Genomic DNA, 25,238 nt, shown 5'->3' on the forward strand with positions numbered 1-25,238 from the left:
TCTGGTAGGGAAACCTTAGCTTATTCCCCAAGTTGCTGGCAGGTTCGCTGAATTTTGGCAAATGGACTCAAGGCTGAGCTCTAAGAGGAATTCCTCATTTCCGTGGTTGACAGGGAGTGGAAAGGCAAGGCAAACCATCTGCAGCTGGCAGGAGAAGGAGAGCTGGGGGTTCCTCCCCTGGCCTCAGGGTTTGGGACTGGTAGAAAGAGCTGAGGAGGGGCTCACAGTACAGCACGGCCTAGCAGGGCAGTAACTAGGTCTATTTAGCTGAGTTTCCCCCACCCCCGACTGGCCTTTGGGTCTTTCTCAAGGTGAATTCATGACCCATCAGTGCATTAATCATTTCAGTAACAAATGCAGCTTAAGGTATTTTTCTTTAAAAAAAAATAGGAATAAAAGGATTTACAAAAAAACCTCACACAGTGCAATAATAAAGGAAACCAGACACTAGTGGAACCCCTTGGGCCACTGTATCTTGTCACGGGCAAAAGGAGGAAGGGAGGTGAGGTCTGGGTAAGAGTGCTTTTCCCCAGTCCCCTGCTGGCACTTCTCCATGATGACAGGGAGTCTCTGCCTTCCTGGCCACAGTGCTGGGCTCCTGGCATGACAGTGAATGTTCCAGCAGAGCCACCAAAGTTCTTAATTAAGGTCACGGAAGAACAGGGAGCCCAGGATGGAAGGCACAGCAGAGCCACGAGTCCCGGGGCAGAGAGCGCTGGGCTGAGTCGTATTGCTTCGCTAGACTTCCTTCCGTAGAAATGGGCTTCTCGAGGCGAGAAAAGGTGCCTCGCCCTCCACTGGACTACGCTGCTCTGAAACCTTGCAGCTGACAGAGGCAGAGGAGAATCTGCTTTATCGTGAGTGGTCAGACTGTGCTTCAGTTTCAACGGGCTGCCCCAAAAGAGGGCACAGGGGGATCCGGGGGGGTCTTTGCAGGCATGAGGACTTGGTGGGCAGAGGGAGAGGGAACGAGGTGACCTATGAGGCAGATGGTGATGGAAAATGTCAGGTTGCCATTCAGCTTGGTTGCTAACTCTGAAGGAGGAAAGACGAGGCAAGTGTAGGTTCCCACCTCTCAGCACTGAGCTGTGCCAGAAAGGAGAGAGACAGGGCAGGAAAGAAGAGAAGAAACTGCTGTGTCGAGATCCTACCGCAGCCTTTTCAGGAGCTTCGATTTGGGAAGGAGGGGAGTGGCCCGATGGAGCTGGGGGGACCTTCCTTTGCCATTTATTGTCAAAGAGCAAACCCAGGAAACGTTTATGTCAACAGGGCACAAACAAGCTACACATTAAACAACAAAAAGTACACCTTCCAGGGGGAAGTTGGGCAGGAAAAACCAGACTTGGTGTGTTCAGCTGAATATTTTCTCTAACTTCATCCTATGAAAATAAAAAAGTATTAAAAACCGATCTTCTTTTAAATTAGGATAATACCGCGGTTTAAAAAATAGCCTTGTCATAAGTGCTTCTCCCTATGAAGTGCTTCTCATAGAAAAATATACAAAATATATTTACATTTATAAAACCTTAAATAGTAAACTGTAAACAGAACAGAGTAAAATCCAATGACTTAATTTAACAGGTTCAGGACACTGTCTTGGGGAAAGGAAGAGAAGAAACATTTGATGCTGTTTTGACCACATCCTAGGGAGTAATCAGGGCAGTAGTGTCATTTAATTTACTTTATCCATAGATTTTGTGCAGGTGGCAGAGTTCCCTCGATACAAGGTGGTCTAGTCCCCAAGTTTTGGGCCTTGAAATCTGATTAGTGTTCTGCCTTCAACCGGACACTGACCATTTAAAAATTAAGTCTTCCTATGTCTTAACAAGGGGAAAATAAAGTTATCACGTCCTAGGAATGGGGCCCAGGGGTTACCCTGGTTGTGATACTCTGGTTGTTGCATGATTCAACTCCTATTTAAATAGTCTTCCTCTTCTAATAAATCATGCTACATATATTTCTTTAAAACTCTCAGTGGAGTTTAATGAAAACGTCTGCAAATTCTGTCTGGTTATGGCCAATGGCTCCTGTCCACTTCCCCACTGGGAGTGCTTACAGGCTCAGGGAACGTTTTGTAGGCACATCCTATGCCCAACAGGGAGTGTCCTCGAGCGGGGAGTCACTCTCCCCTACCACCCAGAGAGCACGGGAAAGCAGTGGGATGCAGAACGGGGGACGAGAAAAGTGGAGTGAAGAGAAGGAATGAGAGGGAAGCCGCTCCTATTGTCTAGGAAGGTGACTGTCTGAGATAAGGCTCATGGGGGTAACACTCCCACTTACAGCCCACAGGCTCAACGTCTGGTAATGAACTGGCACAACCCCAAGACAGCCTTTGACACCAAAGGTGCTAAGAAATCCTGTCTCCCAACCAGAAAGGAACTCTCAAGTGGGAGCATCGTAGGGAAAACCACCAGACCGTCTTTGTTCAACACACGGCTACAGGCTGGGCCCGGCTGGCAACCAACCCCGCCCGCACTGGGGCTGTGCCTGACCCCTTGCTTACAGTGCTCTGGAAAGGCCAAGGCAAGGATGGCAACTTCTCTCTGAGGAGGTGCTCAGGCCCGATCTCCCAACATAACTAACCCTCTATATGCTCCTTCCAGGCAAGTCTGCTAGGGACCCGTTTCCCACTTTTTAACGGCACACAATCAGAGGAGCCCCCGCAGAAAGCCGATCGCGGATCTTTTCTTCGAGACCTCATCTCTCTCCAGGACTATGATCACATGTATAATGTGAATATGGGACCTAAGGGAGCCCAGCCATCACGGAGGCCCCTCAACTGTGCCCACTCAATCCTGGAACTCCTGGCTGCTGGCAAAGGCCTTCGGCACTGTTCTGGAGGCCCCGGGTCCTAGTGCTCCAACAGTGGGGAGAAGAGCAGCTCTAGTTTAGGAACTTCCGGCATTTCTTGGCACCACAGTTGCAGGGTAGCTTGTTGCTGGCATCCTCAATGGGGAACTTATAGTCGTAAGTGAGTTCCTCCCCTCGGTAGATTTTGCGCATGGCGAAGATGACAATGTGCTTCTGCCCGTCGATATTGATAACCCGAGAGTAGCAGTTAGGCTCACATGAGTGATTGATGAAGCGGGCAGCGTTTCCATGCATGGTGGCATCTACCACCTCAGAGTCATCGATCCGGAACATGTAGCAACCGATGCCCTACAGGAAGGAAAGCAGAGAAGAACCTGTTATTTATTACAGCGCAGGCTTGACAACATTTCCCAACCTTCTTCTGATGTGACCTTAGCCACTGATGAACAGGTTCTCCTGGTAAAATTTCTGGATTTCTCCCATCTTTCAGGATGCTTCCATGACACGTTCCTAGATTACAGGCACTAGACTAGAGGTTTCTTAATGTCTCCACAGGCAAGAGAACTGTGTGCTTGTGATCCTGGGATCCATTCAGACAAACCTTCCAAGAGTATCTTTGTGTGCTAATCCCAAGAGTGGACTGGGCCCACTACAAATTCAGAGATGTTCAAATGTAAAAAAAAAGAAAAAAAAAAAAAAAGTCTAATTAGAATATACTAATTCTTCTGCAATCTAGGGATCACCTTTATAGTTGATGGCCCCTTTCTATAATGAAAGAACTGGAGAATGAGAGTGTGGAGCTCACCTTGCTGTCATAGTACTTTTCTCGCTTGTCGGTCTGTATGGAACGGATGACATTGCCAGCGTACTCAATCACCATCTCACCTGCATCAATGTTTCTCTTACAAAAAAGACCCCGGCCATGGATGGGAGACCTAGGACGGACATAAAGATGGAAAAGACATCAGCCGCAGATTTTGCAAATAAGGTTAAATGTGTGAATACATGAATAAATGAATAAAATCTCCTGGTCTATTAGTTCCCCAGGAGAGACAGAGACTTGGAAAGAATCTGGACCCACCTGATTTGAGTATATTAACCACTCTAACAAACAGCCAAGGATTAAAGATTTCTCCGCTCCAAAGCCCACCAGAAGTAGCAATACTTTAAAGCTTACTGTGTTAAATTCCTCGTTCAACACAAGGAGTTGCAGGGTCCCAGGACATCAGGTTAAATCAGAAACATCGATAAAAACCTCACTTACTGAATGAAGGAGGTCACTCCAGCATTTGATCCACTTTGATTTTGGAAAACTTCATTAGTTTTCTATAATTCTTTCTACAATTTTAGCCATACCTGTAGACACCAACTGCCTCCTTAGAAGTCTTTTTTAAGTGCCGGAAACGCATGGGCATTGGCAGATCCATACTAGTTGCCCTCCTAAAGAGAGACGGTTCGTTATTAATGAATTCTCTTCAGGAAATCATCAGTTTTGAGTCTTGGATCAAAGGTTCCTAGAACGTATGACTACACTATTCTGTGTGTTCAATCCCAAGCATAACAAATGCCTTATAAAATTAGGCCTAAAATATAGTATGTTATATATGAAGTCTGTGGTGGTACATGCAAAGCTGACAGAGTACACTACAGTTAAAGAAAATGAAATATCCATCTTACAGTTGTTTGAATTTCTCCTCTAAAACACACTCTTCTCTCTTTGCCTGCCAGCTACTGTTACTTCAGCACAAACTCTATTTCAGTCTCCTTAAATGTTATCTGGGAAATTGTGATCTAAGCAAAACTGCAACAGAGGGAAGCAAAGAGTGTTTCTTTTTTTATTTTATTTTTTAAATTTTTATTGAAGTATAGTTGATTTACAACGTTGTGTTAGTTTCTGGTGTACAGCAAAGTGATTCAGTTATACGTATATTCTTTGCGGAGCACAGGCTCCGGACGCGCCGGCTCAGCGGCCATGGCTCACGGGCCCAGCCGCTCCGCGGCATGTGGGATCTTCCCGGACCGGGGCACGAACCCGTGTCCCCTGCATCGGCAGGTGGACTCTCAACCACTGCGCCACCAGGGATAGCCCTACACGTATATTCTTTTTCACATTCTTTTCCTTTATGGTCTATTACAGAATACTGAATATGGTTCCCTGTGCTATACAGTAGCACCTTGTTGTTTACCTATTTTATATACAGTAGTTTGTACCTGCGAATCCCAAACTCCTAATTTATCCCTATCACCTTTCCCCTTTGGTAACCAAAGTTTGTTTTCTGTGTCTGTGAGTCTGTTTCTGCTTTGTAAATAAGTTCATTTGTATCATATTTTTGATTCCACATATAAGTGATATGATACGGTATTTGTCTTTCTGTGACTCACTTCACTTAGTAGGATAATCTCTAGGTCCTTCCATGTTGCCGCAAATGGCATTTCACTCGTAGAGAGCGTTTCTTAGGACCGCTCTCCACTCCAGACTTACCGAGCTGACTTCAGCTGCACCTCCTCCTCTTCCTCATCATTGGGGTTGTATTCAGGAGGCTGCCGGTGCTTAGAAGCCAGGAAGTTAAACATGTCAAATGCTGACTTCCTGGAGCCAAAAGACGAAAATATACTTAGAGAAATACTTTAATAGAACCAGTGAAGGACAGTGTTAACACTGGAAATCTCAAAGGTTAAGTAGGAAAATAATTATATCGTTAGATCATAAAATCAAGACCTCAAACTGCTTATGGAAAGGAAGAGAACTTGCCTCAGGTGGACTTCAGCCCTGGCCGAGCCATGAGGGTTCAGTGGAGGTTCATTGGCCTCCTCTGGTTTGTGGAAACGGAATTTGTAATTCCTACAGTGCTTGGCACCAGAGAGCTGCTCAATCAGGAACACAACTGCATCGTGGAGAATCCCCAGCATCCTCAAACCGTTCACACCTGCAGGATCAAAGGCACCAGGGTAGTGAGGAGCCCAGCCAATAGGAAGCCACATACAATCACAGAAATGCCTAAGCTAGGGAATCACTCTGCCAGAGGCTGCTCAAGGGTGAATTATACTAAAGACAAGCTAGAAATTAACATTAGATAGCCATTAAAATGATGCGGATACAGATCCATCAATATGGAAAACACTCATGATAGATTAAGTGAAAAAAGCATGCCACCAATCTATGGACTATTTTCTATGTTCTCTATGTACACAGAAATGCTATATGTGTTATTTCATTTCATGGCATAATGACCACACCAGGCAGGAAACGCTAGCTTCATCTCAAGGTAAGTAAACCTAGGCTCACACCCAAGGTCACGTAGCTACTGTGACAGGATTTGAACCTTGGTCTGTATAACTCTAACTATGATCCCGTTTTTGTTTACAGGTAATGGAGTAATAAGCTCACATGCACACAGGCACCTCACTAAAATTTATAAGGAATGTTAGTGAACCCCTAACACAGAACTCTCTTCCGTCCTGTTACAGTGAGCTTATGGAGAAATACACTCAACAGCCACTTTGTTTTACTCAGTCTTATTCCATTAATGAGCATTTCTTATTTCTTTTTATTTAAAAAAAAAAATTTATGTAAGTCTGCTGGCATAGATGGTGAAAGGCTTTCTAGAATGATTGGCTTCAGGACTTCCCTGGTGGTGCAGTGGCTGAGACTCTGCGTTCCCAATGCAGGGGACCCAGTTTCAATCCTTGGTCAGGAAACTAGATTCAACATGCATGCCACAACTGAAAGTTTGCATGCCACAACTAAGGAGCCCGCCTGCCGCAACTAAGGAGCCCACGTGCTGTGACTAAGACCCGGCGCAACCAAATAAATAAATATTAAAAATAATAATAATAATAAAATAAAATGATTGGCTTCTTTCCTTAAAGGACGGGTCATAGTAATAATTGCCATACCTCTTTTTAACACTAGCAAATAGCTAGTTAAATAAATAGTATATCACTTACAACTATTGTTTTTGGTATTAATAGATACCAAAATAATAATGGCATCTATTGTGGACAAGATACTATTTCATAGGCATAACTGTGTTAAGATCACACATGCAATTCCAACAGACACACAGTTTATGTTATAAAGCATATTTATAGAGATGTAACCCCAAGTGTAATCTGGAGCCATATGCTATGTCTGGAAGGATATCCGTGTTTAAATGTTAACAATTACTTCCAGGAGGTGGGACCCCGTCCACCAATTTGTTATTGTGATGATTAGCTTCTCCAAATTCTAAAATTCTACATCTTGTATAATTTTTTAAAAGAGGGGAAAGTTATTATCAGGTGCCTAATTTCCACTTCACTTACGAGAATCTCTAAGGGATATAATTTGGTTTTAGTGGCAAGCAGAAAGTTAAGTCTCCAGATAAGCAACATTCTTATGATCACAATCGTTGTTCCGATTAGAACTCAACCTATAAAAGTATAAAACACAAGTCGACAATATAAGAGCTTGAAGTCATATAAGACAAGGGCAAACATTTTTTTTTTTTTTTTCTCTACAACACTGATTTTCCCTAAGAATTTCTTCCTAGGAGTTTTAGATTGCTGTGGATTCCTAGGTAGAAAAAGCCATTAAAAAACATACTTAAACGTATTTTCACAAAATTCATTTTAATGTTTAGGCTGAGTGTTCAACTCTAGTGTTCAACCTTCACTGGAGGGCTTACAATGAGATTGGACACTGTGTCAATAATGGGAAAAGAAAGATGAGGTACACACGGCCCCTGTTCTCAAGGAGCCCTTGGCAGAGTGAGGCAGATATGAACACAGACCTCGCAATGTGAAAGCAACCAGATAAAGATGCAGTATAAAGTACTACAACAGGGAACAATCTATTCTCATGTGGGCCATTCACTTGTTCATCCAACAAATATTTACTGAGCACCTACTATATCTCCCGCATTCTTTCCATCTCTCCACTGTGCCAGACAGAATCTTGGGAAAACAAAGGTGAACAAGACAGGAAGGTACCCGAGAAAGAAAGGTCTCAGATTTTCTTTTTTAAATAAATTTATGTATTTATCTTTGGCTGAATTGGGTCTTTGTTGCTGTGCGCGGGCTTTCTCTAGTTGCGGTGAGCGGGGGCTACTCTTCGTTGCGGTGCACGGGTTTCTCATTGCGGTGGCTTCTCTTGTTGCAGAGCATGGGCTCTAGGCACATGGGCTTCAGTACCTGTGGCTCGTGGGCTCTAGTGCACAGGCTAAGTAGTTGTGGCACGTGGGCTCAGTAGTTGTGGCTCGCGGGCTCTAGAGCGCAGGCTCAGCAGTTGTGGTGCATGGGTTTAGTTGCTCTGCGGCATGTGGGATCTTCCCGGACCAGGGCTCAAACCCGTGTCCCCCGCGTTGGCAGGCGGATTCTTAACCACTGTGCCACCAGGGAAGCCCAGCTTTAATGTCACAGAACCCTTGGACCCTTACCTAATACCATATATAAAAATATATAAAAATTAACTCAAAATGGGTCAAGGACCTAAACGTAAGACCTAAAACTATAAAAACTCTTAGAAGAAAACATAGGACAAAATCTTGATGACACTGAATTTAGCAATGATTTCTCGGATAAGACATCAAAGGCACAGGTAACAGAAGAAAAAACAGACAAATTGGACTACATGATGATTAAAAAATTTTGTGCATCGATACTATTAAAAAAAGCTAGTATTCAGTGATTTCTCTGAATTCTATCTCAAATCCCTTCAGTCAGGATAATGATCTTTATTTGGCATATTAGGGTACTTAAATAAATCATGTCAGGTTCATTATTTTATTTTAATTTTTTTATTTTTGGCTGCACCGCACGGCTTGTGGGATCTTAGTTCCCCGATGAGGGACTGAACCTGGGCCCTCGGCAGTAAGAACACAGAGTCCTAACCACTGGACCGCCAGGGAGTTCCGAGGTTCATTATTTTAATTAATCCTCACAGCCAATTTTGAAGGTTGCATTAATATTCCCACTTAAGGAGATTAAGCCTTGAAGAAGTAAATTAGCTTGCACCTGAAATAATACTGATAGCAAAAGGGCAGAAATGGGACTTGAACTCAGTTTCTGTCTCCAGAGTTCACGGTTTCTAACCACCATTCCATGTGGCAGCAAAAGACATGGATAAATAAAAGCAATCTTTGTGCCGTTGGCAAAAAGGGCTGAGCTACTCAATTTGAGACTGAGAACACTGAGCTTGGGATGCTGGCTTCCTCCAGGAGCAGAAGCTTACACATATTATCAGTAATCATTTCAGAGTGACTCCTGGGAGAGGCCATGTACAAATTTAATTATAGTTCACCCAATGACTGCCACCGTTGGACAGAGCAGGACCTATGAACCATATTTTCCTGCCCCCAAAATATCTCCCTCACCAATCTAAAAAAAACCAAAAAACACAAAAGACACTATCCAAAGTAAAAATGGAGGTAGCCCACAGAATAGGAGAAAATATTTGCAAATCATGTATCTGATAAGGGATTAATATCCAGGATACATAGAACTTCTAAAACTCAACAACAAAAAAACAAACAACCTGAGGAAAATATACACAAAGGACTTTGAATAAACATTTCTCTAAAGAAGATATATAAATGGCCAATAAGCACATGAAAAGATGCTCGACATCTCAAGTCATTAGGGAAATGTACAGAAAACAATAAGTACTGGTGAGGATACGGAGAAATCGGAATTCTTGTGTACCATTCGTGGGAACGTAAAATGGTACAGCCACTGTAGAAAACAGTATGGTGGTTTCTCAAAAAATTAAAAATAGCATCACCATATGATCCAGCAATTCCACTTCTGGGTATATACCCAAAAGAATTGAAAGCAAAGTCTTAAAGAGATTTCTGTACACCCATGTCCACAGCAGAATTATTCAAAAAAAAAAAACAACAAAAATTTGGAAGCAATCCAAGTGCCCACAGATGGATCAACTGATAAAGTAAATGTGATACATACATACAATGGAATATTATTCAGCCTGAAAAAGGAAGTAAGTTCTGCAACATGCTACAGCAAGGATGCACCTTGAGGACATTATGCTGAGTGTACTAAGCCAGTCACAAGAGGACAAACAGTGTATGATTCCACTTATATGAGGTACTTAAAATAGTTAAAAATCACAAAGACAGAAAGAATAATGGTGGTTACCAGAAGCTGGGGGAAGAGGAGAATGGAGAGTCATTGTTTAATGGATATAGAGTTTCAGTTTTACAAGATGAAAAATTATGGGGATGGATGGTGGTGATGGCTGCACAACAAGGTGGATGTATTTAACACCACTCAACTGTATACTTAAAAATAATTAAGAGGAGATATGGGGATATATGTATACGTATAGCTGATTCACTTTGTTATACAGCAGAAACTAACACACCATTGTAAAGCAATTATACTCCAATAAAGATGTTAAAAAAAAAATAAGAGTAATTAAGACAGTAACTTTTATGTTACGTGTATTTTACCACAATAAAAGTTATTCATCTGTAAAAGAAAAACACGAATGAAGTACTGAGACAATGTTACAGTAGAGAGAAATCATGAAAGCATCGTGTTAATGAAACAAGCCAGTCACAAAAGGCCACGTATTATATGATTCATTTCTGTGGGAAATGTACAGAACAGGCACATCCAGAGAGACAGAGAGTAGATTAGTGGCTGCCAGGGGCTAGGGCTGAGGAATGACTGCTAATGGGTATGTGGGACTTCTTTTAGGGATGATGAAAATGTTCTGCAATTACACAGTATTGATGGCTTACACAACTCTGTGAATACACTAACAGCCATCGATTTGTATGCTTTAAATGGGTAAACTGTGTAGTATAAGGTTTATATCTCAATAAAGCTGTGAAAAATGATTTTTTTTTTTAAAAAGAAGGTTGATTTTTTTTTTTTTGGTGAAATCAAACCCGTAGCTTAGACCCACAAGTTACCAGAGGATACTGAGACAGGAGTAAAATGACCGCTGCAGCATTACCTGCAAATGAAAGCTGCTTTAGGCGGGCGTTTGACCGAGCCTCCTGGACTTTGTCTGTCAATGACTTCCAGGCATCTGTGAGAAAATAAGATAATTCAGTCAAACATCTCTTAACGCCAATGATGTGGAAAGATCCCCTGCTAGAACAGCTTTTTGTCGTTTTCTTAGTTTAAATCAGTCCAGTGAATAAGAAAGAAGCTGGGAAGGTGCCCCACCCAACAGCGCTCCTTTCTGTTACAAAGGATACAGAAGCGGTGAGGAGGTTCCCACCTTCTGAAAATGACCCCTGCGTCCTCAAAGCACTCACTTCCCCTGAGGGTAGTCCAGGTCCCAAACCTGAATGTGTGGTATTAACTCTATTCCCTGTACTGCTAACCAAAACAATACCAGCACTAACAGTTAACCAGGACTGTGGGAAGGAGATCACAACCTCTCAGTTCCTTACAATTACGGGGTGTAACTAGAAAACCTTTACAATCCGTTCCAGCTCTAACCTAAGAGTCTACGATCTCTTCCTATCTGTTGGATTTTTCCCACACTCCACGCTCAATACATCTTATGCAGAATGTGTATGCTCAAACTAGTTATTTTTCTGTTCTCCTTACGTATCTTTTTTTTTTCCCAGTCCCCCAGGCCGGAATCTTCAGAGGCATCTTTGAGTCCTCTCTCTCTACCCTCTATATCCAAGCAGTCATGAATGTGTCTGTTCTTCTCTCCTTTCCTTTCTTCTCCTACTGGAAGTGGGCTTTATTACCTGACATCCCTACTGCAGCAATACTCTCACTAGTGGCCTCTTGCCTTCTAGTGTCTCCAATTCAATCTATCTCATATGCAGCTGCTCACATAAATGGTACTACTGCAGCCCTAGCTGAGCAGGGCCTGTGCTGTTGGGCTGACCTAATTTAATCCACTCACCTTCGATACTTTCCGCACAGATCTGAAAGCCATCATCACTTGAAATTTCAAAAACAAGTCCTTTTTTGGGCTTTTTCTCAGCAATGCTTTCCTTCCGCTTCTGTTCTTGCTGGAGCCAAAGCATCAGTGGAGAGCTGAAATTACTTTCTTCTTCTTCCGCTGTTTTAGGTTCTGTGAGGGAGAAAATAGATAGGGGTCAAAGTGGAGGCCATAGCAAACACTTACTGAGGACTTTGTGCACGTTATCTCCAAGCCTAACAACATTACACAGCTGGTTTTATGACTCCCATTTACAGATAACAAACCCGAGGTTCAAAGAGGTGGGGCAGCTTGCCTGAGATTACAGCTAGGAAGTGACCAAAACTATAATTTTTTTTTTTTATGTGAAGTTATGCTGTCTCTCTGGTAGTTTCTGGTATGACAATCTGACAGTTTTTCAATAAGTAATTGCCCTCAACAGAGTCAAAGCTAAAAAATAACAATGGTTAACATGTATGATACACTACATATGAGGCACTCTTCTAGGAACTTCCTGTATTAACTCAGATAAACCTCACAACAATCCAGTGAGGTAGGTGAGAAATGATCTAAATTTTAAAGGTGAGAAAACTGAGGCAGAGAGAGGTTAAGCAGCCCATGTTCATAGAGCTAGTAAGTGGTAAAGCTGGGATTTCAACCTATTTGACTGCAGTCTGTACTCTCAGCCACCACCCCTCACACTGCCTTCTTACAGAGAGACATATCACTCCTCTCCAGGAATCAGCAAATCAGCAGAATGTGACTGCATCCCAAATCGTATGGCTAAGCATTTTCTCCGCCTGGTTTTCTTCTGGGAATCCCCTCAACGGAAAAGGACAAAGTCTTATATCCAGCGGTCTCTAGTCTTGAAGTGACTAGTTGTTTACTGATGAAATGCATCAGGACAGAAGTGCTATGGAGATGTATCTGGAGCCATAACCTAAATCTGGCTATATTATATAATAAAAATGGTTCTTGGTCTTCACTAGTGACAACTGAAGGATGAAGACAGCTTATTGTGAGCTATTTCAATCACACTGCTCTTACAGCAAACAGAGCAGAAGAGTATTTATAGGTTTTAGTTTCGTGTCCTTTGGCCAATCACTTAACATCTTTAGCGCTTTGACTTTTTTTTTTTTTTTAATCTAGAAAATCAGTAGGTAGAGAAGGTGACTTTTACAGTACTTCTGGCTTGGAAATTCTGATTCTAACCCGTTACCCACCCACATACCTGAATTTTCTTGTTCATCTGCTGGATTCTGTGTTGTCTGAATCTCAGGAAGAACAGCCACTTGCCTACATGAAAAGAAAACCAAATGTGACATGTAACACCAGCTAGTTCTTCAATTCAAAGATAAAAACTGTCCACAATCTACCATACAGCTGTATCAGTTACACAAAACCACCACTAGACATGAACCACAGGATGCTTTGTGAACCTGCTGAATGAACACACCACCACACTACTACTGTAAGATACATAACATCAACTATCTTTTGTGAGATTCTCTCCCAAACATTTGACATGAAGTTTCTGCTTTTGGAGTTGTAGACTGTGTCCTTAAAATTCTTCTCATACCCTTAACTGTTAGAAAAAAAATAAAAGGACGCTTGTTAGAAGCAGTTCCGGAGTTCCTTAAGTGAATTAGCTCGTTTAATTAAAAACAAAAGCAGGGCTTCCCTGGTGGCACAGTGGTTGAGAATCCGCCTGCTGATGCAGGGGACGTGGGTTCGTGCCCCGGTCCGGGAAGATCCCACGTGCCGCGGAGCGGCTGGGCCCGTGAGCCATGGCCGCTGAGCCTGCGCGTCTGGAGCCTGTGCTCCGCAACGGGAGAGGCCACAACAGTGAGAGGCCCGCGTACCACAAAAAAAAAAAAACAAAGGTATATACGTATTCAAATATACACCATGCATATCTGTATGCATAGAAATGTTGGTATGAATGAAAACAAATTACGAGCAACGATTACCTCTAGGCAATAAATTGGGAACAGGGTAGGCAGGAAGAACATGGAACCATTACCCATTATTTAAATAATTCTGTGGGTTTTTTTTTTTCTTTACAAGCATGTATTAATTCCATTAAAAAAACTTTGGCCAAAAAAAAAAAAAAAAAAAAAAAAAAAACCCCCAAAAAAAGAAAGGACTATTTTCTAAATGAGGTGGACAGAACTGAGCGCTTCACCTCAGGGAACTAAGTCTTACACTTACCCTGCAGACTCTTTCTGTGGTGACTGCTCCACGTTAGCTATATCCTGCTGCTCGGCCTCTGCTCCTGGAGTCCTGGAACAGAATCATTTGTATCTTTTCAAGAAAAACAACAGTAAATATGTACCCAACAAGGAGATCAGTCTAAAGAAGACTCTAACAGGATCTGATAAAATTTATGGGCTGAGAAAAGTAACCTGTGGTGATGCGGGTTAGACAGTGGTTACCTTGGGGGTTACTGACTAAGAGAGGGCACAAGGAGCCTTCTGGAGCACTAGAAATCTTTTATGTTATGATCTGAATGGCAGCTACATGGATGCATACCTAGGTAAAAATTCACTTTGTGTACTTTATGTATATTTTATTGATAATGTTTCAGAAAAGGACACCATGAGATCTACAACAGGTGGTTTTGCCCTCCAGACAGGAAAAATCATCCCTTAGTATCCTAACTAAGCCTCAGCAAAAAATAAACAGGAGCAAACAGCAGCACTGTTCTAAATCAGAGCAAAGAGCAATTAAAGACGTGGTTCTGGGCTTCACTGGTGGCGCAATGGTTGAGAGTCTGCCTGCCGATGCAGGGGACACGGGTTCGTGCCCCGGTCCGGGAAGATCCCACATGCCGCTGAGCGGCAGGGCCCGTGAGCCATGGCCGCTGAGCCTGCGCTTCCGGAGCCTGTGCTCCGCAACAGGAGAGGCCACAACAGTGAGAGGTCCGCATACCAAAAAAAACAAAAAAACAAAAAAGACATGTGGTTCTATCCAAGGGACCAACTGCCCACGGATGGAACTAAATTTTACTCTATAAATCAGCACTGTGAGGAGAAAAAAAAAAAAAAAAGAAAAAAAATCAAAGCCCAGAAAACCCAAGTAATGCAACTTGGGCAGAGGTGTGTCCCTCCCAGAAGACCACGTCAACAGCCTCTAACCCAGAGCATGAAACCCCTCAGACCCAGCAGAGCCAAGGTCTGCATCTCTCACCCTGTGACTGAGGTCAGGGGTGTCGTGTTGGCTTCTTGGTCTGGAATGTGTGCTTCAGAAGAACTGGTCCGCAAGTGGGAAACTTTGTGCTTCTTGCCACTCCCTTTGTCCAAGGGCAGCTGAATCCGTTTGATTTTTGGTTTGGGTTTCATGGGCCCCGGCACTGAGGGACTTGCTGACCGCTGTCCAGAGGACGGAGAGCCCCCAGGAGAGGTGGAGCTGGCTTGCATCGCTGAGGATAAAGCCTTATTCTGCTCCAGTCCCATGCTATTAGGAGCATCTACCGTCTGGGTAAAGTTGGAGCCCTGGGTCCCTGGAGCAGAATCAAGATCCCGCTGGGAAGAGAGAATCCCGGTTTTGCTGGCGAGGAGCTGGTTCACGTGCTGGAGCTGATAGTGTTCTTCTGCTTCTCCTGAAGGCGAAGCAGCTGTTATGCCTGCAGTCTGAGTCGAGGGGAGCACACAGATGCTAGATGCTGCCGTCATTGCAGCAGTAGAGGGAGTCTGTGACGTCCCCAGTTGTGGAAACATTCCTGAACTTGCCGGTAAAGCCACAGGCTGGTCTTGAATCCCCAGGCTTTGCTGGCTGGCTTTGATTAAAAGATTGCTTATGGAGCCAATATCCGGGCTACCAAGCAACCTCGGGTTGGTTAACGCGACATGTCCTGGAACGGACGCACTACTTGTAGGGGCGGTTGTAGTTTGCATGGATACAACGTTCAAGACGGAGGAACCAGAGGCCAAGCCAGACACAGGCCCTGACGTGAGGTGGCCGGTATCCTGGCTTATGGTGGCTGCACCCGCCGCCGGGGCAGCAGTTCCTCCCACATTCTGCGGTAACAGGGGCGCCTGTTCAAAATACATGATGCCAGACTTAGATCTTTTTATGATGTTGGGGACAGTTCGGTGAGATGAAGTATTAAGTGACCCCAAGTCTAACAGATTGGGATGATTTGGAAGCTGGGAGGGTGTGAAGTTAATTAACGTCATGTTGGAAACCACGTCGGAAGGGGCGATGTTTGAAGGGGTACTAGAGGGAGCGAGTTTTTTATTCTTTCGGGTCTGCAGGCGAGATATGGGTCTTTTCTTGAGTCCAGAGGATGGAGTGGCTACTGTGGTACTGAGATCTGTCCTCTGGCTGGCTTCTGAGACCAAAAGCTGGGGATCTGGAGGAGGCTGGACCCCGATAAGTAGGCCTGAAGGAGGACTGCTGATGTTTGGTGGGAAGCTACTCTGAGTAGCTGCAGGGAAGGAATGTAAGTGCTGGTGATGAGGCATGGGGAGCAATCCTTTGCTAGCAGGAGGGAATAAAGACTGGGAAGTCGGCAGGCTTGGACTGAGTCCTGTGGTTAGGGTGAGACCACTTCCCATGGGCCCCAATACTGACGTATTTGTCTCCATCACGCTGGGTGCAGAACTAACAGAAGAGGTCAGCTGGATTTTTTGGGTCACTCCATTCGGAAGAGTCTGGAGAACATAAAGTGGCTGCATGTTCTGGTTAACAACAATGAGTTTCTCGGTGGCTGGTTTCAGGTGGGGCGGAGTGGTCTGCACAGCGGCATTAGAAATCTGAGACGGGCCAGGGCTATCGGTAGAGTTGGGCACGTATTTCTGGTTCTGGATAGGAACGGTAGGGGAAACAGGTACCTGAAGGCCAGGGGTGCTACTATTCCTAGTTAAATCCTGATTGTTGCCATGACCTTGCTCCACCGAACCACAAGGAGGGCTGGAGATGTGGTCTGCATCCATGTGACCTTGGATAAAGTGGTCAGGAGTCATGTGGCCTTCAGGGCTGGGATCTACTCCTGGACTCAGCAGGGAGGAGTCACCTTCAGAGGAGGCCACCGATTTTTCTGGGATGGTTCCTCTCTTCTCTCCTGAGTCTGAGATTACAGCTAGCCTACTGGGGTTCTGGCTCGGGACAGTGGGACTCCGGGTGGTCAGGACAGAGAGGTCCGACGGCAGCTCTAGTGGCAACTCGAACTGCTCCTCTGCTGAGATGGAGGAAGAGACACTGCTGTCCACGGCTTCCGTCGTCGGCAACTGCTGAGAAAACACTTCGAAAAGACCCATGTCTTTTTCACGATTACTATCAAGACCCAAACCTTCACCAAGATTCAGGAGTTCCGACGAAGAGGACTCTGGGCTCTCACCCAAAGCCTGCATGGATGGAGTATTCTTTAGTACAAAGTCCATAATGTCTGAGGGCAGGATGTTCCCACAGTCATCACTGTTGTTATTATCTGAATCCGACTTCAGGAGCTCAGTATTATAGGTGTCCAGTAAGTTTTTGTCTGAGGGGGTGCTTGTGTGGACCCTGCGGCTTGACTCCAATGAGCTGAGCTGAGCTTCCAAGGAATCCTGTCCCTGTGTTTTCACTCTGCTCACAGAGTGGCAGTTATCCATCTTTGGCTCATTTTTGTGGCCAACAGAGCTCTTAATGACATGCTCTTTTTCAACAGTGTCTTCAGGCCGATCCATCTTCAAGTTCTCTGTTCCGTTTTCTTTACTGTTTCTTTTTGGGATCTGGCTGCCTTTCCTCGTTGTGGCTGTGACGCTAGTATCACTCTCTGTCCCATCGTCAACGCCATCCAACTGTGAGATTTTTGGGAGATCACATTGCTCTTCCTCCCGAAATAAATTATGGGGTGTCAGCCGCTCCTCTCCACCTGAAGAAGAAATCACTGTCCTAGTGAAATTGTAATAGTATAAATCGTCTTCGTCGGAAGTGCTCAAGTCATCAGCCCCATCCACCTGTCCTTCAGCAGATCTCTTGCCTCGCTTCTTCCCAGTTGAGCTGCTGTAAAATGGAATGTCTTCTTCGCCATAGGACCTTACTCCATAGAGTGGGGTGAGCCCAAAGAACATGTTAGAACGTGCCCGGGCACTGCGACGGGGATATCTCCTCTTGAAAGAGCCATCCTCCTGAGGTTTGGGGCCATCTGGAAGCATTAGGTTTCTGTCCTGTACTGGAAGATTCTGATAGCTGTTACCTTGAGAATCCTGGGATGAGGTATTATGGGGGCTTGCTTGGGCGACTGGACCATCTCCTGGACCTTCGGAAGTCGAAATTGGTTCTGTTGGAGATGCTGACTCTACCTGCAAGGGGGAAAGAGGACTACTTTCTTTCAGGGTATTCTTGGACTGACTCTCACCCTCCATTTTTAGAGGTGTCAGTGTTACTTTGACTGTGCGTTTCCGGGGTGTCTGTAATTCCTTGGCAGACCCTTCTACTTGCATCGATGGAGCTTTGGGGACTCCTGGAATAGAATGGACTTTGTCCCCAATCTTATCAGAGGAAACATTATTACATGGTCGTTGCCCCATGAACTCAGGAGGCAAAGCTTCATCAACAAACTCTGGCTTTAGGTTTCCTTCCTCACCAGTTGCCACCTGACCAGGTTCCAAAAAAGATTTACTGGAATGCTTTTCTTTGAACATGTCTTTACAAGATTTTTTCCCTTTCTGTCTCCTGTCTCTGGAGCTGGATCCCACATGTTCGTTGATGATGGACGATCTGTTGCTCACTCCAGATAGCTTCAAGGTTTTGACTTCAGTATCTTCATCGGGAGGGGAGTTTGCTGACTGGTTGGAATCTGTCTGTGGGTCTCGATCATTCCTCTGCCCTCTCAAATGGAGTGGCGGGAACGGGAGGGCCTCTTTAGAAGAAAATGGCACTGAAGACAGTTCGGCAAAAGTGCCCATCTTACTAACATTTAATTCTCCGGCTGTTGCATTGTGAACCTGTGGGGCCAGTTTCGGAAGGCCAGGGTAAGCCACATTATGTGCCGACCCCTCTGAGTTCTTGGAACTCGGCATTTTGGTCTTCTCTCCCTTCGAAGAGGAGCTCTTGGATGCTGAGTCTGAAGCACTGGAATGCTTCATTTCTGAAGATGAAGAGCCATCGAAGTGACTGCTTTTAGTGCCCACAGTAACTACCGTCCTTTGCAGATGTGAAGAGGTGGGGGTGTTCTGCCCTGAATTAGTGTTAGAATTCAGCGGCCCTAAGACATGATCAACCGCTTTGGCACTTGACTCGAGATCTGCAGCGGTCCCTACAGTGGCGACTGAGGAAACACTGCTCCTGGAGTAAGCGCTCGCAGTTCTCATTGGAGACATTATCCGGAGTTTAGACCGCTGGGGTGACAAGGAAGAAGTGCTGTGGCGCCTGGAGCCAATGCTTCGAAGTCCAGAGGAGAGTAAAGGGTCACCCACTGTGACTATCTCATGAGTGGTTGGGGTAGGGCTTCCTAAACAAGAGAGAAAATAATACAGTCCATTACAGATCGGACACACGTGCTGTACCACATGGTTTCAATGACTTGGCTAGATATGTTTACAGCTAACGGAAAATCAACATTTTCCATTGGCAGAAGTCACCCCGATAAAGGTGCCTGACAGCATTACAAACTAATCTTCGAGCTGACCTCCTTGGGTCGGGCAGGTCAGTGAAGTCCTTTACCTGCAGAAGGCAGTGGCCGACAGCCAGGGGATCTCTGTGTTGGAGAATAGCTGGGTGTTCGAATCCTAGGGACCTTTGAGATGACGTGATAGAAACAGGAACCAGAGGTTTGGGAATGAGGAGGTCGATCTGGTGACGGAGGACTTACAATTTCAGCTGTGTTTTGACTTTCTTTAGGTGAAATTTCTGTGGCAGGAAACAAAAACTCTTACTAAATAAAAAAGTTTAATTAAGATATCAAACAAATGAACCAAGAAAAAGCCAGCTGTCAGATAAGTACCAAAACAGAAGCAAATGTGACCTCCCAAAGCAATGCCTTTTTCCCACCCGTCAATCACAATATTCCCCCAAATCGAATTCAAGTCCCATCTTGATTAAAGACTGACCTGCAAAAGATGTTGGACTGTGAGCAATGGTCCTGTTTTCATCGTGTTCAACAGTGCTGTTGATATCTGGCTCTACAACCGGAGGACGGCATTCCACTATCTTGCACGTGTACACGCAGCGTTTGCGAGCATCCGTGGTGCTCCAGTACACCCGAGAACACCTGCACACAGATGGTAATGATCACCGTGAGTGCGAGAACAGAAGCAGAGACTGACATATGTCAAAACCTCTTCTCAGCCTAGGTTCCCTGGCCTCCTTGATTTACAAAATTTAGCTTTATTCCATGGATTCTTATTAGAGGGTCTCCTGGTTAGGGTTTTCCAAGTTTTTTGAAGTCCTTGGTTTTTCCTGGCCTCTCAGAAAACAGCATCAAATCCTTTTTTATTGTGTTGTAAGCAGGGGACAAAATTAGTAAAACAGCCTAAAATGCAAAGAAAAAAAAAAAAAAACTAACTATTGATACTACAAGAAATAGTTATTGGCCTTCAGGAAGGGATAACTGCCCCACCATGTGTACAAAGTGAGGAAAGAACAAACCTGGCATGTTTCCTTTGGGAGAAAAGCCCCATGAGACAAGAGCAATGGAACTGCTTCAAATCTGCTGGATGCTGATGGAGCCTAGCTCTTTAAAAGCTGCCAGCTAGATGTGGAGTAGAGACTGTGTTTTCACAATTGAAATGCAGAATAAATCAGAGTATATAGAACAAAAGGGAGACTCCAAAGGGGAAGAGAGAGAAAGCGCATTTTAAATTTATATCGTCAGTCTGCTAGAAGTTTAAACAATTTGCTTCATGTGGGAAAGATTATAAATTCTTACTGGACTATTTGATTGTTATTGTAGGGGTTATTTTTAGAAGGACTTATAAAATGTAAAACGTAAAATGAGGACAGAAGCATGAGGTGTTTGATCCCTGACAACAAACTGGACTTCTGAACTGAGGTGAATGGGATTTAGTGGTATCTTAAGAGACTGGCCTGGTGTTTTCTACCAAGGTTTTATTTGGAAATGATTCTGAAATTATGTCAACAACTCTTTCCTTCTACAACTGGATCTAGCTGACATAAAACGATACTTTAGTCCCAATCTACGAGGAGTAGCAAAAAAAAAAAAAAAGGAATTAGTTAAAAGTTGCTAGCAAGTATGGCTCTACATTTAATGACCTACTCACTGCTTCAGGGTGCTCAAGGGGTGGGGCTGCTGCCTTCTCTCTACAGAGCTACTTACTGATATCCAATAGGAAAGAGCTTATCCTCACAGTCAGAGAGATCGTTCAGAATCCCTAAGCAGTCAATTGTCATGGAGCCTGAGTAAGAAAAGAAGAACTGATTAGAGGCAATCATGAGAAGGCCCACTTTATAACTGAACACTAGAAAGTACCTCAGTGACACAGCCAGCCTTCCCCAACAACCAAGGCCCATGTCATACCAATCATCATGTGGATATTTTCTGGTTCTAAGCCATTGAGAAACTTCCTTCTCAAGCTGATTCCTTCAAAGTCCACAAACACTCTTCTAAAAACTTCAAATCCATTCTCAGGAACCACCTTAAATGAAAAGCCAGGGTAGCTATTAGGCTATCCCTTTTACACACCATACTCATGATACTGACTCAGAGGGAAAGTGCAGAGCATATCTCAAAATCACCCTTCTGTTTCACTAAGTGCCTCTGTTATTGCTCCTAAGAGGAGGTGATTCTAGGAATACCTAGAATCACCTACTAGGAACACCTAGGAGGATGGTGAAATACAGTTTACCGTCTTGCTATTTTCAGCCTCTTTTCCTAGAGAATTCAAAAAGCAGCTAAAGCTGTCTCACCTCGCCTTTGATCAAATCCCGATGTCGTTGGCAATATACTTTTTTATCATCCAGAAACACACAGTTCTTGGCTCGGGAACACATGAAATGATAGTTGCTGGTGCAGGATGTGAGGCAGCAACCCACAGTGGCTCCTGGCTTTTGGCAGAATTCACATCTCTAAGAACCCAGAAAGAACAGAGTCCAAGTCAGACTTTCAGAAGTTTTAGCCATTTTCCATCTCCCCTAGAGAGTCACCCCATTCCGGGTTTCCCACAATTCATTTTGCTATTGGTAATCTGCTGAATTACAGAGAAGGGATATGAGCCATAAAGCCTCCACTACACATCCTTTCTTTCCTATGGCCCATGCGGCCTATGATTATTAAATTTAAATATTACAATTTGATTTAGAACTTGAATCAAAACAGTTTTTTTCTAGGATGCACAATTGATTTGGAGAAGATGAAACTTTTAAGATCGATGCTAAAAAACATCATCTTGGTAGAAAGCTGTTATATCCAAAAGAACTCAGTTCTGGTAAGATTATACTAGTCAGAGACATAACAGTTCTTAATTACTAGGCTTAACTGATGAATTTATGTGATTCAAAGATTTCCTTCAACTAGGCTATATGTTACTACCTCATTCTGTCACAGTCACAGTCTGGGCTCCTCTCCAGGGAAGACTTTTTATTTGTGCTCTCCGCACATTTTACTTATGTTTCTTACGCATGTGCTATTTTTTGTTTCTTCCTGATAATCCTTCATTTTCTCCCCCTATCAAAATATAGCTTTAAAAATTTTACTCCTTCATAGCCTTTTCTGATTACTCTAAGCTGCTACCAGTCACTTTCTACATCCCCTCTTCGTGTATGTATTTTGTGGGTTTATCCTATGGAGCCTCAGAGTGCTGATTCAACTGGAACCTCTGAGGTCATTTTGTCTAAATCACTTAATAATAAATTAATACCTTTCTTGGGCATCTGAATTATCTCCCCAACTGGATAAGGCTTTGTTTTCTATTTCTTTTGTACCCATCCTCCAAGGGTCAGACTAGCAATCTGCCTACAGGGTACACCAATATTTGCTGCTGGCTAACCATTCTGAAGGAGCTATGAGAAACACCAGCGAGGCAGCATTTAGCCCCAGAAAGAATCTGGAAACGGAGAGGGAGTCTCTTCCGTAACATTCACCCACAGGTTCTTACCAGCTGCTTGCCCCTGATCACAGCCATATGCACATTCTTCAGTGATCCATCATCATCTTCAAACACTTCTGCTGACCACAAAGCGCAATTTACATGTGTCCATTCGTTTTGGCCAATGTATAGCAAACGGCCAGCATCCTATGAAACAAGAGATTTCCTTTTTTCTTTGAAGAATATAATGTCAAATAGGGTTTTCCTTGGTATTAGCTTTACCTCATTCAGGATAACTTCAGTAAATCAAGTCTAATTCTTTAACTTAGGGGTGCACACAAAAATCACAATTCAAAGTTTCTTTGTTTTCACTTCTCACCTTTTTCGATTACCTTTTCCACAGACTGGAAATATTTTATAATCATAAAGGATTAAAGAACAAGCAATATGTGTTAGGTTTACAGAAGTGTCCACTGACTTCTTTAATACCATATTTCAAAGCCAGTTCTCTCAGCTTGCCTTAAAAACCTTTTTAAAAAAAACTGTAAGCTTACTATGTGCCAGGACCCAAATAAGGCTTTACATACATTATTTCCTTTAATCCTCATAACCATTCTGAAGTTAGATTATTATTATCCTCATTTTAAAAATGAAACTGAGGGTCAGAGAGGTTAAACTCTTTGCCAAGGTCAACAAGTAGGCGGCAAAGCACAGAAATGAATCCAGGCAAACTGCCAGACCTGGGGACCTTAACCACACTGCTAATAACTACATTAAACACAAGCTATTTAATGTGCGACTTCTGTTTTATTCACTTTCATAAAATCTTTTTTTGAGGAACTGCCAACAGAAATTACAAAATATCAGCATGTTAATTTAAGGCAACTCATCTTTTAAATCAATTAAATCAGTTATAGAAAAACAACCCCCAAATGCCACAAACTAAGTGACAAATATTCACTGAATAAACGGCACTGGTCACCAAGTTTAGACACAAAGAGGTCATTATTGGCTAGTCTACTAAGCAGGACCCAGTGCATCAAGGTACTTACATTAGCACTGTCGTCACCGTACGTCAAACACAATGCACACTGTCTATTATCTTCTATGCCTGGGGGTGGGTTCAGTTCTGGACTGTCTTCTCGACTCCTATCAGTACCTTGGAACCCAGAAAACATACAGTTAAAATTGGCAATACTATGTCTGATATCCAGGAAAAAAGAAAACAATTCAGCTTAAATAGCCTAGAGCCTATGAAATCAACACTTTCAAAAAGTGTTCCAAGTTACGCTACCTTACTATCCATTACATTACTTGTATCAATTCTCTGTTAACATTGCAAGTGAAGCAAAAATAATGATTTTATTACATTTAAGGATCACCGGGCAATTTTTCCAATATGGAAGTACATTAAATTTAGAGTCACAAAGTCAATCATTTGCACCCAGAGAGAAATGCATAACAAGTCTTCATTTGGTGTCTTACTCAAAATTGGTGGTGTAGGAGGATGCAGAGGAGTTGGTGAGTCTGGCTCTCCAGGCCCTTTAGGTTTGGGAGCTGGAATGATTTTCTTCATTAAAGGAGGCTGCTCAGTGTGGCTGTTTTCCTCTCGCTCCTGCCACTGAGCATAATTATGGTCAAGTGAAGGTGGAAGCACTGCGTTTGGTAACATCCCACTGCTGGAAATAATTGATTCAACAAGTATTTATTGAACTCCTACAAGATACCCAGAACTGTACAATACAGTCAAATTCTTGATATCATCAGGTCTCAGGCCTGGGCACGAGCCTTTCACAGACTGTAAGAACAAGTCACAGAATTTGAAAACTGCCTACACAGGGCTTTATCATTTTTAAAAATATAATCCCGATGTATTGTGACTCTTGGTTAAACATCTAGAAACAAATGATAACCTTATCAATGTGTCAAAAGGATTTACTGGAATAAAAATTTAAGGTTAAACTTGGAGAATCAAGAACTGTTGAGAACTACTGAGCCTGCACGTCTGGAGCCTGTGCTTCGCAACGAGAGGCCGCCATAGTGAGAGGCCCGCTCACCGCGATTAAGAGTGGCCCCCGCTTGCCGCAACTAGAGAAAGCCCTCGCACAGAAACGAAGACGCAACACGGCAAAAATAAATTAATTAATTAATAAACTCCTAAATAAGATAGAACCCAGTTATAACTGGGCTATATATATATAGTACATGTATTGTACATATGCCACAAGTTCCCTAAAACAACAAATACATAAATAAAGAAAAAAAGGGCAGCAGACTGCAATAAACATTAAGTGTTGTCTCTAAACCAGCAATAAAAAGGCATTTCAGGGCTTCCCTGGGTGGCACAGTGGTTTAGAATCCGTCTGCCAATTCAGGGGACACGGGTTCGATCCCTGGCCCAGGAAGATCCCACATGCCACAGAGCAACTAAGCCCATGCACCGCAACTACTGAGCCTGCGCTCTAGAGCCCGAGTGCCACAACTACTGAAGCCCGCGTGCCACAAGTACTGAAGCCTGCGAGCCTAGAGCCCGCGCTCTGCAGCAAGAGAAGCCATGACAATGA

General features: G+C 43.6%; 1 protein-coding gene across 1 annotated transcript in view; it reads right to left on the reverse strand.

Moving 5' to 3' along the window:
* Positions 1–2,883: 2,883 nt before the first annotated feature.
* KMT2A (lysine methyltransferase 2A) overlaps positions 2,884–25,238 on the reverse strand; it is a 72,440-nt gene continuing 50,085 nt past the window's right edge. The window contains 18 exon segments of the mRNA XM_007456314.1: positions 2,884–3,159; positions 3,617–3,746; positions 4,168–4,251; positions 5,294–5,397; positions 5,560–5,738; positions 10,772–10,846; positions 11,687–11,857; positions 12,936–13,000; positions 13,916–13,987; positions 14,894–19,142; positions 19,355–19,540; positions 19,741–19,901; positions 20,967–21,045; positions 21,168–21,285; positions 21,557–21,715; positions 22,744–22,881; positions 23,727–23,833; positions 24,160–24,353. Coding sequence (XP_007456376.1) covers positions 2,884–3,159; positions 3,617–3,746; positions 4,168–4,251; positions 5,294–5,397; positions 5,560–5,738; positions 10,772–10,846; positions 11,687–11,857; positions 12,936–13,000; positions 13,916–13,987; positions 14,894–19,142; positions 19,355–19,540; positions 19,741–19,901; positions 20,967–21,045; positions 21,168–21,285; positions 21,557–21,715; positions 22,744–22,881; positions 23,727–23,833; positions 24,160–24,353 — 6,547 coding nt within the window.

This window comes from Lipotes vexillifer, unplaced genomic scaffold, assembly GCF_000442215.2.
Source record: "Lipotes vexillifer unplaced genomic scaffold, Lipotes_vexillifer_v1.1 scaffold753, whole genome shotgun sequence".
NCBI lineage: Eukaryota > Metazoa > Chordata > Mammalia > Artiodactyla > Lipotidae > Lipotes > Lipotes vexillifer.